This window comes from Pongo pygmaeus, chromosome 7 (genome assembly GCF_028885625.2).
Source record: "Pongo pygmaeus isolate AG05252 chromosome 7, NHGRI_mPonPyg2-v2.0_pri, whole genome shotgun sequence".
NCBI lineage: Eukaryota > Metazoa > Chordata > Mammalia > Primates > Hominidae > Pongo > Pongo pygmaeus.
This window is the reverse complement of record NC_072380.2, coordinates 82,287,438-82,303,811: the sequence shown is the minus strand read 5'-3', so window position 1 is coordinate 82,303,811 and position 16,374 is coordinate 82,287,438. Positions and strand designations below refer to the sequence as shown.

The 16,374-nt window shown below is 38.3% G+C and overlaps 1 protein-coding gene across 33 annotated transcripts in view; it reads left to right on the top strand.

The window, feature by feature from the left end:
• Positions 1 to 16,374, top strand: part of NCOA2 (nuclear receptor coactivator 2) — a 296,302-nt gene that overhangs the window by 220,014 nt on the left and 59,914 nt on the right. For 32 of the 33 annotated variants that reach the window (XR_008504321.2, XR_010127229.1, XR_008504317.2 and 29 more), the window contains 2 exons: positions 10,098 to 10,201; positions 14,602 to 14,779. Coding sequence is in view for 13 of the 33 variants with exons in the window: in XM_054499894.2 (XP_054355869.2) it covers positions 10,098 to 10,201; positions 14,602 to 14,779 (282 nt within the window). In the remaining 20 variants the exon portion in view is untranslated. The remainder of the gene's footprint in view (positions 1 to 10,097; positions 10,202 to 14,601; positions 14,780 to 16,374) is intronic. The other variant, XR_008504335.2, reaches the window with a different exon arrangement.

Here is a 16,374-nt window from a genome sequence, read left to right as displayed (position 1 = left end):
TCATCCTTCCCTCTGTCTTTCCCTACACGTTTATTTGCCATCTTTAGGGTGTTCAGCTTTATTTTAGTCATTGGATATTCAAAGTTGAATAAGACAGGAAAAATCTTGGCAGCCTCTCCAGGGATTTTAGCCCTTCGGCCAATCCCACTTTATAAAGCCACCTATAAAGCAGCGCTTTATAGGTGGCTTTCCTCTATCAGCTGTTAACCTTATCCTTAGAATCCAAGGCTTCTCTCAGCACTCTGCGTGGGAGGTACAAGAAACCTGATGGAGTGCTCTTTTATCCTGGCTCCCCAGGCAAATGTGACAATTTGTACAACCTCCACTTGGGTAGGTTTATTTTCTTAAGAGCTGTGAGTGGCTGGGAAAATCCCAAGGACTGAAAAAAATGTCTGTGTTACCCAGATCACTTTTTTTGTGAAGTAGGTTGTAACTTCCTAGATGAGAATCTGGACTAGTAAAGTAGGCTGGTTGGGGTTTTTAAACTTCATGTCTCAGGTGTAGAGAAAGCCTTGGTGACTTTTCTTCCAAATCCTCTTCTCATTGGCCTGACCACCTGAGCTATTATTCTTGATGCCCTTAGCAAATATGGTCTGACCTTTTTTCTCATCCCATCTTTACCTAATACTTTGACTCCAAAAATAAAAAATCAGAGTCTTAAAATGAACCTCTACTATGTTAGGTATATGGTAAAGCTCTTCAAAACAGATACCTCTGAAGAGACATTTGTGATATTTCAGCCCTGGCTAAATGGAATTTAATTTTAGCTCCAGCTGTGAAACTGTGTTCACAGCTGTGAACACGGTGTTCAGTATTAACACAGCATCATTGAGTGCCCACTATGTGCCAGGCAGCAAATAAAAAGTGATTTCTTACAGCCAAGGAGCCAGCAATGCAGTGAAAAGGGTCAGACATGAAAATAGATCATTTCAAAATGGTAAGGGGAACGTTAAGATGGAGATGGGCATAGGGCATCACAGAAGCACGGCGGCAGGGGCCTAACTTCATCGACATGAGCTTTCTGGAGCCGTGGTGGCATCTTCCAAGAGAAGGGGTGGAAGGGCATCTGTGCCAATGGAACAATCTGAGAGAATGCTCAAATCATGAAAGAATGTGATGCATTTTGGGGGAGACAGATACTAAATATTGCTATGGTGTATAATCTAGGAATAATGGGAGATGAGGTTTACTGTGCTAATAAACAGAATTGTGATTTAGGAGATTTTAAAAGTTGCACAACTAAGACCAAAGTCTTAGAATTTTAGGAACAACTTTTTAAATATAATTTTCATATTTTAACCTATTTATCAGAAACTTTATTAAGTACTCCTACAGTGTAACTTTGTTGGCCTTGCTTTTGAGTTGACACTCATATTTGGAAGAAATAAAACATTTTTATAATTTGGTCTTTTGACAGGCTTACTCATAATCTTCTGAATAAGTGATGACTTCGAGCCTCACCTCACTTCTCATTTCTTTCACACCCATTAATTTTTTTTCCTTCTTTCATCTAATCTCAATTTCACCTTTCAACTTTCTAAGCAAATTATGATTCCTTTATTTCTTTGTTCAGGTAACTTCCAAAACTTTAGTGAGTGGAGGCCAATAAATTAGAATTTACTCTGAAATAGCAGTTTTTGTATTTTGTTTTGCCTTCACCTCTCAGTACTCCATTGCTGTGGAAGATACAAGTAGAGATACACCATTATCGTATCAGGGAATGAATGAATGCTGCCATAATAAATGTAGTAATATGTATAATATTTAATACTTGTTGGCTTTCAGTTCACTAACTTGAAGCACTTCTGAAGCCATGTTTCCATGGGTTCTTTCAGTGTCTACATTGTTTATTGTGTGCCTAAGTATTTTTTTTCTTCTGCAGTTGATCTTTAAATTTAAGTTCCTATAGGACATGAACTGTGACGTGCAGGAATTTGGATTATATAAAAGGAAGATTTTGGACAAATTGTTATTCACTGACATGGCTTATCATGAAAGATTTTCCACTGCCCATTTTACCTATCAGTAAATTCAATACTGATAGGTACTATATGAAGTGGGCTATTATATAGTAATATGTATGGGCAATAGTAGAGGGAATGATGGTGAATTCCTATGAACAAAAGCATTTTCTATTAAAGTCTATTCTGTCTATACTCAAAGTCTAAATATTCTGTCTAATACTCAAAGTCTGTTCTGGCTGCTGTCCTTTTGGTAACTGTAGTACATTAATTTTAAAAGTAGGCTTGTGTATTTCAAACTTGAGACATGATTTTTGGTTCTACTTAAGTAGTCATGCCTTATACCATTGATGAAAATGAAGCCAAGTATGTTGCTTTCTCTAAAGCAGAGATGTAAGAGGGTTTTGCTGGGTGGAGATGGCCTTCAGATTGGTTAATTTTGCTATTTCTTCATGCTGAAGGGAAATCATGATGTTAAGAAGCTCAATGTCAGAAAAAGAGGGAGGCAACTTGCGGCTTAGGTTCCTCCCACTACTAAAGAAAGTGCAGCTGCGCGCTTTTAATATGCACGGCAGGAGACTTCAGCAGCTTGATGATATATAGTGCATTAATGTTGAAAAGATAAACACATTTGGAGAGCACAGGAAGGGCCTTGTGTTTTTATGTTAGCAGAATGCTTCCTAATGAATAAGAATGTGCTGCTGGCTTCACAAAGCCATATGGCAGCTTTTCTAATTTTAGTTGGGTGCAGATGCATAATTCTCTCATTTTACCTTCTAGAACCTTTGAGATGCTACATAACTTTTCCTGTAATATTTCATCTATAGTGCTTGGTCAGAAACTTCCCATCATTGTTTCAGTGACTTCTTTGCTCTGCGTAGGTCTCACTGCTGCTGGGTTTGACAGTCACTTCACCTGAAACATCCAGTTACTTAATGCAGGAAAACATAGAAATCGTGGATGTTTTCCCATTAGAATCTTCAAATTTGTTGTGGAGGTAATTAGACTTGTGTTTGACTTCAGTCTACTGAAAAATTCGTAGATTTCTAGGTGAGTGATTTTACTCACTTTGAAGCAGAGGAATTAATTATAAAACCTACACAAAGTATCAGATTCTGTTTTAGTCAAAGATTCTATCTAATTTAAATAATACAGCTGCTGTACAAACTATCCTCAGGCTTGACCAAACAGAAAGATAACCTAAATTCTTAATTGTCTTTACACGTCAGGGATCTCTAAACATGGGCAGTCTTAAAATGTCTCTATATATGTGTACATACCCTGTGGATTATCTCTCAGTAGATGCATTATTACAGAGTGAGTGACATTTGTTTGGATTCTGACTTTTTAAAGATAGACTAATTTCTGCGCGTTTTCTACAGCCTCTTCAGATGATCCCCAAAAAAGGAAAAAGCAAGAGTATCAACTTCTACCATAATGACAGTGTCACCCTGTCCCTATAATGGGAGACATTTAACAGCATTTAGGTTTCTAAGTAATCAGTAGTGGTTGCCACTGCTGCTGCTGGAGTTAGAACAATTATGTGGTTGTCCCTTGAGCATGACTGCCACCCCAGTGAAGGGATAGAACTCTGTTCTGGTAATGCTTTGTGGAAAGACTCTCTGAATTCGTAATCTCAGTTCAGTTGCCTAGTAAAAAATTGATTAAGAGTACCCAATACTATGAGATTAAATAAGCTACCAAAATTAATAAATGATACTTCAGAAGATTATGTAAAGGCCTTTTTTTAAAACATCACTTGATAATTTAAAAATGTTTAATTGTACTTTTTTAAAAATAAATTTTTTTCTAGGATCAGTTTCTAATTTATTGTTCTCACCAGAAGACTGGAATTTAACTTTCAGTTTATGCCTGGAGCTGAGCATGGTGGCATTTGCCAATAATCTCAGCTACTTGGGAGGCTGAGTCAGGAGGATTGCTTAAGACCAAGAGTTCAAGGCTGTAGTGTGCGATGATCACACCTGTGAATAGCCACTGCACTCCAGCCTGGTAACATAGTGGGATGCTGTCTCTAAAAATAAACAAATAAATAACAGATTTATGCCTGTACATGCCAATGAGCAGTTTAATACAGCTGCTTCAAAAAATAAATATTTTTTTCCTTGTATTTTCAAATCACTTATATTTCTAGGATCAAATTCTTCCCTGTTCACCTTTTCTTTTGTTCTAAGAGAAAGCATGAATAATAATTACTTATAAAAAACCTATGGAATATAATATTAATGATTTTTCCCCAGTTTGTGGTATGACTCATCTTAACATGGTCCCTGAAGAGATGGGGTTTTGTTCTTCGCTTTGAAAGTGGAAATCTAATTAATTGGTATTGGATTTCTGGAGCTCGGGCAAATGGAGAAGGGGATTGTGAGGGATTGCTGTTCAAGCAGCCACCCAGGAGGAAAAGGCGAGTCAGAGAAAGATTATAGAGGCATCCTTGGATGATCTCTCCAATCAGGGTTTTGCATTTGTAAAACTGGGGGCTATTAAAAAATGATAGCTACTTCCTACTGATCAGGTCTAAAAAGATCAGAGCTATTTTATGATTTTTTTAAGTCTTTTGCAAGTGAGGAAGACAAGGATAGAATTATTAGTTTCATTGTTACTTTCTTAGGTCGTGGTCTTTATCTAAAAAGAGTAACTGTGGGGACTGGGCATGGTGGTTCATGCCTGTAATCCCAGCACTTTGGGAGGCCAAGGCGAGAGGATTGCTTGAGCTCAGGAGTTCAAGACCAGCCTGGGCAACAGAGTGGAAACCCTGTCTCTACAAAAAAAAAAAAAAAAAAAAAAATTAATAACATAAAAAGAATAACCTTAATGGTAAAAACGTAGCAGGAAGAAATAATGAAGTCAGGGCTTAGAAGAAATATTCTAGTAGTCTCTGAAAATTTGATTTTATCATCTCTTTCTCTGATTTAAAAAGAGTTCCGTCTGTAATAATGAGATTTCATAAGGTTTTGATCATATGAAACTCTGAGACAAGCTTTCTACTGTTGAGTTTACTGAAGGATATTTTTGTAACAGAATATATTTTTATGGTTAATGGATGCAAAAGATAGAAAAGTAAATATAGTTTGTGACCGCTGAGAAAACTGCCTTATTTAAAAATATTAAATAGTGTGTTTTAGTATAGTAATGCTGTATGTACAGCAGTATAAATATCTAAGGATTTAAGCTTATTTATATCTGGTACATAAAAATAGCATACTCGTTACTGAAATGCTCTGTCAAGATACCAGTATATGTCCGGTTAACAAAACAGTATCTCTCTAAAGAGTCCTTTTCTTTTTCCTCCTCCCTTCCTCCCTTCTTTTCCTCCTCCGGTATAATTTCAAGGCTCAACTGAACATTCAACAGAGGTAGTAATTACTTCATGAAAAGTACCCAAATAACATAAATTTAGGGCCACTTTAATTTAGATTCCGATTACATTGGTAAAGCCATATTTCTGAGTGTTTTCTATCACTTCATATTATTGATTTTTTTCTTTTTAATATTGAGAAATGGTCAAAGCACAAATTCAATACAGAATTGAACTCCTGGGCTCAAGCAATCCTCTCGCCTTGGCCTCCCAAAGTGCTGGGATTGCAGGCATGAACCACCATGCCCATTCCCCACAGTTATTCTTTTTAGATAAAGACCACGACCTAAGAAAGTAACAGTGAAACTAATAATTCTATCCTTGTCTTCCTCACTTGCAAAAGACTTAAAAAAATCATAAAATAGCTCTGATCTTTTTAGACCTGATCAGTAGGAAGTAATAGGAAGAATAGATGACAAATTAGCTAGAAAATACATATGTTTCATTCTTGGGAGAATAAGTAAGAAGCTCTGAATTCTTTACCCTTTTTTCTTTTATTTACTTTATGAGGAATAAAAATTTCTCATTCTCTTAATATATATAAATAGCATTTGTGTAAAATATTGCAACACTTTTTAAATCTTCTCTTGCAATTAACCTATAGACTCATTTGGAATTTTCTTTCAAATCACAATTTCCGCTAATATAAGTTTAGATTGATCTTGTGAACACCTTTGTTGTTTCATTTTCTGTCTGAGATTGCTAGAGTTTCAGCTTAGATCAATGTTTCGCCAGTGTTCCTTACCATGGGCTTTCAAACCAGGCTGAGATTTTTTAGTGGCCCGATGCCAGCCACACATCCTTCCCCACCTGTTTTCTTGCTGTCTGCTTGCATATCCTGCAGAATCCAATTCGGTTACAGCAAATGTGAAATACTTTCAGCTATGTCCAGCCATTTTCATCCCTTTTTTTAAACCGAGGGCTTGCTGCTTAGCCCTATGTTGTGCTCATTTGGTTGGGTTGTATACTTTTGCCCTCCTGGACAGAGGGTGAGCCCTCAGCGGACAAGGATATTTCACTTTGCTTCCCCTGCACAGACAGTGTAGGCCACAGACCAGACACACAGACATAGGCTACTCTGCCCATCCCAGTGTCACTGTTCCATTTCCTCATGTGGGCTCACATAGGCCACTCATTCTCCATTACTGGTGTTAGCTACTGCTTTCTTCCTCTTAAATATTTATCAGTTGAATATTTTAAAGAATAAAACAGCATGTTTTGCATTTATAAATAATGTTTCAGGGCAATAATTATTTTTATCCAGGCTTTCCTCCAGTTGTTCCTCAAACACATGTTTTGTGAGATCTAAATCACCTCCCAATTTAAATTGTAGGCCCTTACCCCAAATTATATCTGATCTATAAAGTCCTAAAAATGAAATACTGTACATATTTGATCCTGATTCTACATAACCTCTGACAAAAGTCTAAAATTCTTTGCCTGAGCACATTGCTAGAATTTAGAATACCCAGGCATGAAGACTTAGCAGTGTTGAGGAACCTGCCTGATTGAGTTATCTAAGTGTAAGGTTTTTGTATCACACAGAATGTTGATGGCTGAATTTAGATCCTCAGAAAGATTATCATACCCTGATAATATAAACATCTCACAAGGCCTACTTATTGTCTTTAAAAGGCCTAGAAATGGGTTACTATCACAAACATCATTATTTTGTATTTATTTTGCCCCAAAATGCAACATTAGTATAGATACCATAGAAAACAATAATTCATTACTATTGTGATATCAGAATCTCATGTGCCAAATAGACTGATGTTTTCTAGTGATCAGCGATAGGCACAGGGTTGCCTTTGTGATTGGGCAGCTGTTGTTTCCTCTCCCTCTCTCCCCCAACATTAACCTAAACTAAATTCATTCTTAAAAAGAATAAAATAGGACTTGGATCCTGAGAGAATAATAGGACTTGGGATCCTGAGAGAATATGAGATGCCTTGAAACTTCCTGACTATAGCAAGATAAGATTGTTATTTAAGACCAGTTTTTAGGAAACCCTTTCCCGTATTACTTGACCCTGTCCACCTATTCTATCCTCCTCCTCTACCCTGGAGGTCCAGTGAGGCAAAAGGGGAAAATTACTTTCTCTTTCCACACACCCTCGATCCCACTTGCTCCCATGCTTCTGGGAGGAAGTGCTCGTGGTGGGTCTAGCCTCTCAGTCAGCCCCCATAGATGCAGTGAAAACCTGGTCTGAAATAGGGATGGTGCTATTGAGGATCCAGACACAGTTCAAAAAGCTTACCTTCAAGTGGGGTAGCCTACTCTTTCGTGGACTGTGTGTGTCACACTGTAGGAGGCAGGAGAATGGGGATATCCTCCTAGGAAGATGTATCAGAATCTCAGCAAAGCAGACCTTTCAAGCTGTCCGTGTGTTCCCACTGCACATTCTGATAGACCCCCTTCCAGGGAGGTTGTCTTCTCATGTTTACCATTGCATTTTGAGAATCACTGCTGCTACTGAAAGATGGGAGAATGTGACCCCTGATGGGATAATGCGACCCCTGTGAATAGTTAGGCGAAGGAAAGGCTGCAGATCACTCAGTCTGTGGGATGTCAGCACATTGCTCCTGCACATGGACTGCTGCAACACTGAAGACAATAAAGAAGTAAGAATGCAGTAGGACCACATAAATTATGACATGTTTTATATGGGCCTTGAGATTTAGTATTCATGAAACATAGAGATCCTTAGGTCTGAGGCACACTGGGGCCTCTACAACAAGGACTGTTAAGGGAGGTACACACCCTGTCCACATCCAAGAAGACCCCACAGAGTGTGGTGTGGATGGAGGTGCTCAAGGAAAATCCAGCATAGCTACTGTAGCGAGATGGCCCTTGAAAATTAGATGAAGCAGCAGGTAGCAGTGCGAATCCTATTCCTGTACTGGTGGGTAGGAAAGTGAGCAGATCTTGAAGAGAAATCAACTTTCTTACAGAGTGAACCGCCAAAAAAATTAAAAAGTATGCCCCAGTGCACATTTATTTTACTGTGAGTCTATTTGGCAATGAAAAAGATTCCAGTAAAAGGGGGTGGGGGCGGTCACATGCAATAATTGGCCAAGCCAATCCTGTGGCTGGAGACCCTGAGGTATTTGCCGCCTCAGAAGGGACTGGCTGAGGAACTGGGATGAGACCAGGCCTGCAGACAGAACAAATGTACAGGACCCAGCAGGGAGGAGCTTGAGAAGGCAGCAAAGCCAGAAACAAAGCAAGGACTGACAAATCCGCCAATATTGAGTCACGAAGGCTGCCAGACAAGTCATATCTCTATTTATAGGCAGTCACAATTTTTTAGATCTAAAGAGGTGAATCAGGAATATATTAGAGAGTTGATAAAGTAGATACAGTCTGCTTATGATAAGCTCTGCAAAGAAATTACTACGTTTGGAACTCAAGGAATAACTAATCAATACAGGTATGCTAGTATTAAGATACGTTTGTAAACTTCTTTGTATTTTTAAAGAGTGTTTCACATACCATCCCATTTACTTTGGCTCAGTCCGTGATATACGGGAGACAGGTAAATTGAAGCAACTTGCTTGAAGTCATACTTCTCAGTGGCTGAATTTGAGCTTGAACTGCACAGGTCATCTTCCCCTCTGTGAAAACTTTGTCATGGGAATGGCAAGATTGGGAGGACCCACATAATTCCCAATTGTTGTCTAGGTTCTCAGCCATAAGTTAGGCTTTACAGATTTTCAACATACTGCATAAAATATTTTTGACAAAAAAAATTATTCAGGTTCTGAAAGCAGGTTAATTCTGAGTGCTAAATTGATTTACAGTTTTTTATTTCTACGTTTAATTACAATGATAACATGCAGTGTAAACAGGATATAATTTATTCAAGTACAAATAATTGTCACGTTGTTTTGTGTTGTTTTCTAGCAAGTTGTTGATATGTATCTGTTATGCTGTAAACTTTTTTTAGTGTTCTTGAAATAACTGCTTTACCACATACGTTGATAGGTGTGCATCTTTTTCTTCTGTGAGCTTTTTCACAAAACATTCTCATTCTATGATGAAATGTCTTCCGGGGCCTTTCTGTCTTCATGAGCCTGAAATTTGCCTTGCACGTTTCCATCCAGGAGCACACACTACGCGCCTTTTTGCTAGATCAAAGGGCAGCCATTGAAATCCCCCAAGTGCCTGGTAGGGTGCTTCTAACCTCTTAGATGGAGAAGCACTTTGAACAAGTCAGGGACCAAATCTTCCTGGCCACTTTAAATGGGAGTGTAAGCAGAAGTGGAACAGTAAAAGAGTCCAGGCAGACATTGCAGAATGTCTCATGGGGGCAGCCGTAGCAGTTTAGGAGTCCTTGTTACTTCTTCAAATGTGTGCAAATCTATCTGTGATTATGCTACCGAATTCTGAACAACAGACCTTCCTTTATCCTAGTTTGGGGAATCTCCTGAGTAGAAATTAATTGTGCCATAGAATATAGCAGTTTCATAATCTAGAAAAAATGCCTGTCGGGGAATATCATGAAACCTCAAAACTCATTTTCTGGGCAGCCTGAAAGGGGATCCAAGCCACAGGTTCTAGAGGTGAAAAGTTAATGTTCTGGCTTCTGCTTCCAGCAGTTTCTCCCATTTAGGGGCAACAGAGATGTACTCTAACTCTTTTGTAGCTGCATCTGATCCCACTAGAGATTTTTAAAAATCATCACAATAAAAACATTTCTCTGTCACTCTGTCCTTGAAATAGCACTGCCATTTAATTCACACTTATGTTTATTGCAGAGAAAGCAGCAGCTGCCAACATAGATGAAGTGCAGAAGTCAGATGTATCCTCTACAGGGCAGGGTGTCATCGACAAGGATGCGCTGGGGCCTATGATGCTTGAGGTAGCACATCTTCATTTTAGTGCTGTATTTTAAAATCTTGTTGATCTTCACATTATTACATTTAATTTCAGGTGAATATAATTTAAGGAGAATCCACACTAGTACTAGTACTATGGACCTCTTGAGCTTGCTGATATGCCTGTGTGTCTCTATGTATGTTTTGGCTCCTGCTGCCAGTATATGTGTGTTTGAAATTAACATAGAATTAAATTAACTAGATTAGAGTAGACATTGACAAGTTGTAATTGCCAGTTGAGCATTTATTTGAGAAACTGTATTCACAAGTCCTACTAAATTCTGTGTTATATTTTAGCTTGAAATGTTCTCAAAATTCTTAAATTTTGTACATGCCATGTACAAATGCCTGTACATACAGGTTAAAATATGAGGACCAAGGAGGAGCTTTATGCTTTCTATTTATGCTATTTCAAACTAGCTTATTTATCTCATAAGGAAGAAAACTGAAATAATAGGCAAAAGGAACTTTTAAGAGAAGCATAAGGTTGGTCTTAACTACCTGTTCTTTATTAACTTCAGGAAGCTTTATGACCAGCTAATGGCTACAATTTGTAAAGTACAGTTTTTCTATTTTATTAACTAGTACTGAACGCCAAGTGCTTTGCTGTACCTGTTCCAAAATTAAAATTCAAGATGTAGGTTATGGTAAGATGAGAAAAAAAAAATGTCAGTGAATATATAACAAGAAACAGAGGAACCTTGAGACATAAATTATGTCAGTTCTCAGGATAATTTGCTCGGCTGATGATACGATGAGGTTGAAAAGACTGCATGGCCAGAAGCTTTGCAGCACTGCCATTGTAGAATCAACTAGCTTGCTGCAGCAGACAACAATTAGGATTTTTAAAACAAAGATAACCAATAGTCCCCCTTATCTCTTTTTTTCAGTTGATGCTTAAAGGGATTTTTATTTTTAGAAAATCTAATTCTATGAAAATCTACCATAAAATTGGGGGCAGGGTGGAGGGGAGCACACAATAAAGACTCCAAGATCATCTGATCCAGTCTTTGTATTTAGAAATGACAAACTTCATTTCCTGGGGCTGGACCTGCTGGCCAAAAGGCTTTAAATGTCCCAGTGTTGGCCCTTGCTTATCTCCTCTAGAATCACTGGCTTGAAAACACTCAGCCTAACCTTCCAGGAGAAAAGCAAAAACACACTTAACCCAATTTTCCGTAGTCAACAAGGCAATGGAAGGCCAGAGAGTGCTACTTCTCTCTGGGTTCTTAGAAGCAGATTATGAAAACTATAACTAGGTGGACCATTTAGAATTAAATGAAAGAAAGTGGATAATTTCCTTTGGAAAAATGTTTGAATTGCAAATTAAAAACATGATTTGAAAATTATGTTAACTAAATTATTACAATTGGGAAATTTCCCTATACATGTGTTTATTCATTGTATCTTGAGGTGGGGGGAACATTAGAGTGGAAACTCCTGGGAAGACTTTTGAGACTTCTAAATAGAAATGCTGGGAATAACACAGAGCTGGGACTCAAGCTCTTTTAGACTGAGTTCGTTAATTGTAGAAATCACATTGCTAGATGTCAGTAGACCTGATGTCATAAAATCGAACCAACATTTTTGTCATTCAAAATAGTCTCCTGAGAATGTAGTGCATTGATCAAGAACCTGTGTAGCAGGACTTGAGTGTTAAATGTGTTAGAGGTTATTCTTAAATCTGGTGACTTATGGTTTGAATTTAAATTTTTGTCCCTGTTTATGTGTAATCACTTAAACAGAGAGAACATGTTCTCATGGAGCTGTTCCTAGGCATAGATGCACACTCATGCTTACATCATAGCATAGTGGTTGCTAGGCAACAAAACCAAATGTCAGCTTTTTTCATCAGAGCATATCATAGTGAGCCTTAAAAAAAACACAGCTTTATGAGATGAAACAATTTCGTCTTTCAGTTTTATTATACCTCAAGTCAGTCTTTTTACTGTGGTATAAGCAGTAGGAAGCAACGTGTACTTTTAAAAATGAACTATAGGTAATATGATTATGAAAATCCCTATCAAAGGGTGTATCCAAAGCAGTGAGTTGAAAAGGGACACTGGGCATGTAACTTATCACCTAACCTCCTGAGTGCACACACTTGCACACAGTTCTCAAGGTTAGTACCATGTATTATGAAAGGCTATTTATTTACATATAGTCTTGCTTTGTCCTGCATGTGGTTCATACAATTGAGAAAACCTGATAGAATGTTTTAAGAAAAACTTAAAAACCAAATGGGTAAACCTTTCTCTGGTGCCTTATGGTCAGTTCTAATTTGAGAGAGCACTTAGTTTTGTGATTAAAATAGAATTAAAGATGAAATATATTCAAAGATAGCTCATAAAATAGGAGCCTGTTTAATAACTTAAGGAAAAAACAAACTAGGGAAAAAGTAAACACTTCAGGCCCCATCCACCAAAATTCATTGTTGTATGTGTATATGCATGTGACATTCATGTTAAAAATAGTAATAAACATTCTGGGCATAGTGGCTCATGCCTATAATCCCAGCACTTTGGGATTACAGAGTGGTGGGAGGATCACTTGAGGCCAAGAGTTTGAGACCAGCCTGGGCAGCATCGTGAGTTCCTTTCTCTACAGAAAATTTAAAAAGCCTGGCGCACTGGCTCATGCCTGTAATTTCACCCCTTTGTGAGGCTGAGACAAGGAGGATCACTTGGACCCAGGAGTTCAAGACCAGCTTGGGCAACATACGGAGACCCCATCATTACAAAAATAAAAAAATTAGTCAAGCGTAATGGTACATGCCTGTAGTTCAGCTACTTGGTAGGCTGAGGTGGGAGGATCACTTGGGCCCAGGAGGTGAAGGCTGCAGTGAGCCATGATGATGCCACTGCACCCCAGCCTATGCAACACAGTGAGACCGTGTCTCAAAAAATAAAACATATCTGGGTGTGGTGGTGCATACCTGTGATCCTAGCTACTCAGGAGGCTGAGGTGGGAGGAGAGCTTGCTGAGCTCAGGAGTTCAAGGCTGCAGTGAGCTATGATCGTGCCACTGTACTCCAGGCTGGGTGGAGAGCAAGACCTTGTCTCCAAGAAAGATAAAATTGTAATAAACACATATCATAAACTGAGCAGCCTAAACTGACTAGACCCCATGGCCCTGGTCCCAGGTATGATAAATCAATGTAAAGCTTTCAGGCCTGATCACTCACCTGATCCATAAAACAGAGCTTTGATAAGCAAGGGTCAAAAAGAGAAAAATGGGGTAATGTAACCAGGAGAAACTCACTAAACCCCCAGCATTTCCATCACCAAGGTAAACATGATGGGAAGTGGATTAGGGGTGAATGAATATTAGAGTAGAGGACTGTACTGAATGGTCATCAAAGCATGAGCTTTGGAATCGGATCCTTCTGGATTCACATTCAAGCTCTACTACCACTGACTAGTTCTGAGACTTTATCCTAACCTTTTTGAGCCTCAGTTTCCTCCTCTATAAATTGGGAAAGATAAAAGATTCCTTCCAGGAGGTACTTGTAAGGCACAGTGAACATGCTCCACAGCCACTATTATCTCAACTTCCTGAAATGATCCTAGATTCTTTATCTCTTTCCCTTACCTCCATTGGGATGAAAACAAAAAGTGAGGCTGTGAACTCATTACTGGAAGCGTGCTACTATTATTTGGGTAATTTAGAAACCTGCATCTTAATCTGGGGAACAAGTAACATAGAATAATTTGGCATAATTAGTGCCCTTCTAAGATCAGGGCAATGCTGAGGTCCCCATGAAGGTGAGTTTGCCACATCAGAGACACTTCCGAGACCCTTTCCCATATACACCAAGTAATAAAGGATTGATGTTCTTTAAAGGTCTGAAATTATCTGTGATGTTTTTCATATAATCCGTGACAGCTAGGTGGTAAAATTTGAGAAGATTTTCCTGGTAATTATCCTTAAACTGGGGAAAAATTTTTTAATGACCCCTTTCTCTCATTGTATAACATGACAAACTCTAGATCAAAATTACCTTGCATTAGGTTGGTGACATAAAAGTTGTTCTTGGCCTGGTGGAGTATGTCAGTCTCATTTTGAAAATACAGATGAATGTCTGTACACTTTTACTTCACAGTAATTATCTCCTGTTAAATTAACGGAGTTAGTGTTGGTCGTTTAGTTTGTGACAAGAAACCCTAGTCTAGGCTCTCTCTCCCACTTACTAAGATGGAATAATTTCTATTTCACCAAGAGAAAATGTGTTAATTGTTCCTGAAAACTGGGAGAGGGCTGAGAAAGATCTCTTTTCTATCCATGTGTGAATTGTGTTTCTTTTAAAGGGATCATTCCCTTCTTAACAATTGCATGTGAAATTATGTTGCATCCTTTCTAACACAATTTGTACTTTGTCCCCTAGGCCCTTGATGGGTTCTTCTTTGTGGTGAACCTGGAAGGCAACGTTGTGTTTGTGTCAGAGAATGTGACACAGTATCTAAGGTATAACCAAGAAGAGCTGATGAACAAAAGTGTATATAGCATCTTGCATGTTGGGGACCACACGGAATTTGTCAAAAACCTGCTGCCAAAGTCAATAGGTAAATGACTGTCGGCTGGGTCTCCCTCCCTACCTCCCCTCACCCCCACCTGCCCTGCCTCATACACAGTGTCTTGGTTGAAGTGGATCAAATAAAACTATATTATATCAGATGGGGATGAGAGTGACTGGGTAGTTGTTTACAGATGCTTGTGTGTTTAAGCTTAAAAGTCATGGAAAAGGGGGCATCTTCAGATACTGATCTCAAATGAGTGATCATTTTCGATCCTATATTTAAAGTACTCGAAAATCATTGCTTCTTAGCCAGAAGGCCAAGAAGTGATGATGATGATGATGATGATGATGGTGATGATGATGATGATGATGATGATGATTTTGCTTGGCAGTAATTATCTCATGATAAATGAACAGAAATTGATTCAGATTCATGAAAATGGTTCAGATGGAAAGTACTTATATGGCAACTATTTTCATTAAGATTGTTGTGTTTTTTTAAATTATTTTTTATTTTTGTGCGTACATAGTAGGTGTATATATTTATGGGATACATGAGGTGTTTTGATACAGACATGCAGTGTGAAATAATCACATCATGGAGATGGGGTATCCATCCCCTTGAGCATCTATCCTTTGTGCTATAATGCAGAGATTTTTTTTTAAGATGACACATTGCCTCACCCTGTTCCACGCTAGCCAACTTTGTTTTGTCCATTTTCTCCATGACCATCTGAAAAGTCAAAGGTCATGAGAAGTTTGAGATTCAACGTATTTTGAGTCCTACACATGAAGCGTATTATAGGTGTATACACATTCTAAAAATAAATGTTAAGGAACAAGTGGCAGATGGAGAGGTTCAGATGCTATAGCCCAAGCCCTGAATGGGCTCTTCGGTCTCGCAGACTCTCCGGTGGGCCCTGTAGGTGTGATCACCAGATGCCGCTGCCTTAGCCCACTCTCCCTGTCTGGAATTTCCTGACTTCATCTTATTTTGGAGATGTCGTCCGAGTACGTGATGATTAAGGACACACTGTGCAGTGGGTGATTCACAGCGTGGGCCCACCTTAGCTGCCGCTCTAGAGTACTGCTGTTCCCACTCACTAAGTGATTCTTTTTTTAATATTCTCAAATTGATGATGCTAAGAACATCTTCACGGATTGAAAGAAGTGCAAAATAAGGTCAAATCCTGAGTTGGCAAGTATTTCTGTTCTTAAGATTGTTTATACTAGCTGGTCTTATTGTTATAATAAGTAGGAAAAGGTCCTTTTCAAATTTCATTCGGGCTCGCTTTTCCTTTATGTGATAATTCTTTGTTCAAAGTGACTACAACAGTAATACAAAATGTATGAATACTTGTGTAGGACTCCTTTATTATATTCTCTGGTAAATTAAGAAAATGGGATTTCTTATTTCAAGTAACTAATATTTTCAGATCTCTTCAGTAGTTTTATGACTTCCTTAAAAGACCTCTACTTATTAATTCACTATTATTAATTCACTTGTCTAAAGAGCTCTTTGCCTTACTTTATATTGTATCCTTTTAACTTTCAACTTATTAATCTGACTTAATAAGAACTCTTTTTCTCTTCAGTTGCCTACTCTGTGTAGTCTTTATTTTGTAAATAAGCTTTTTAAAA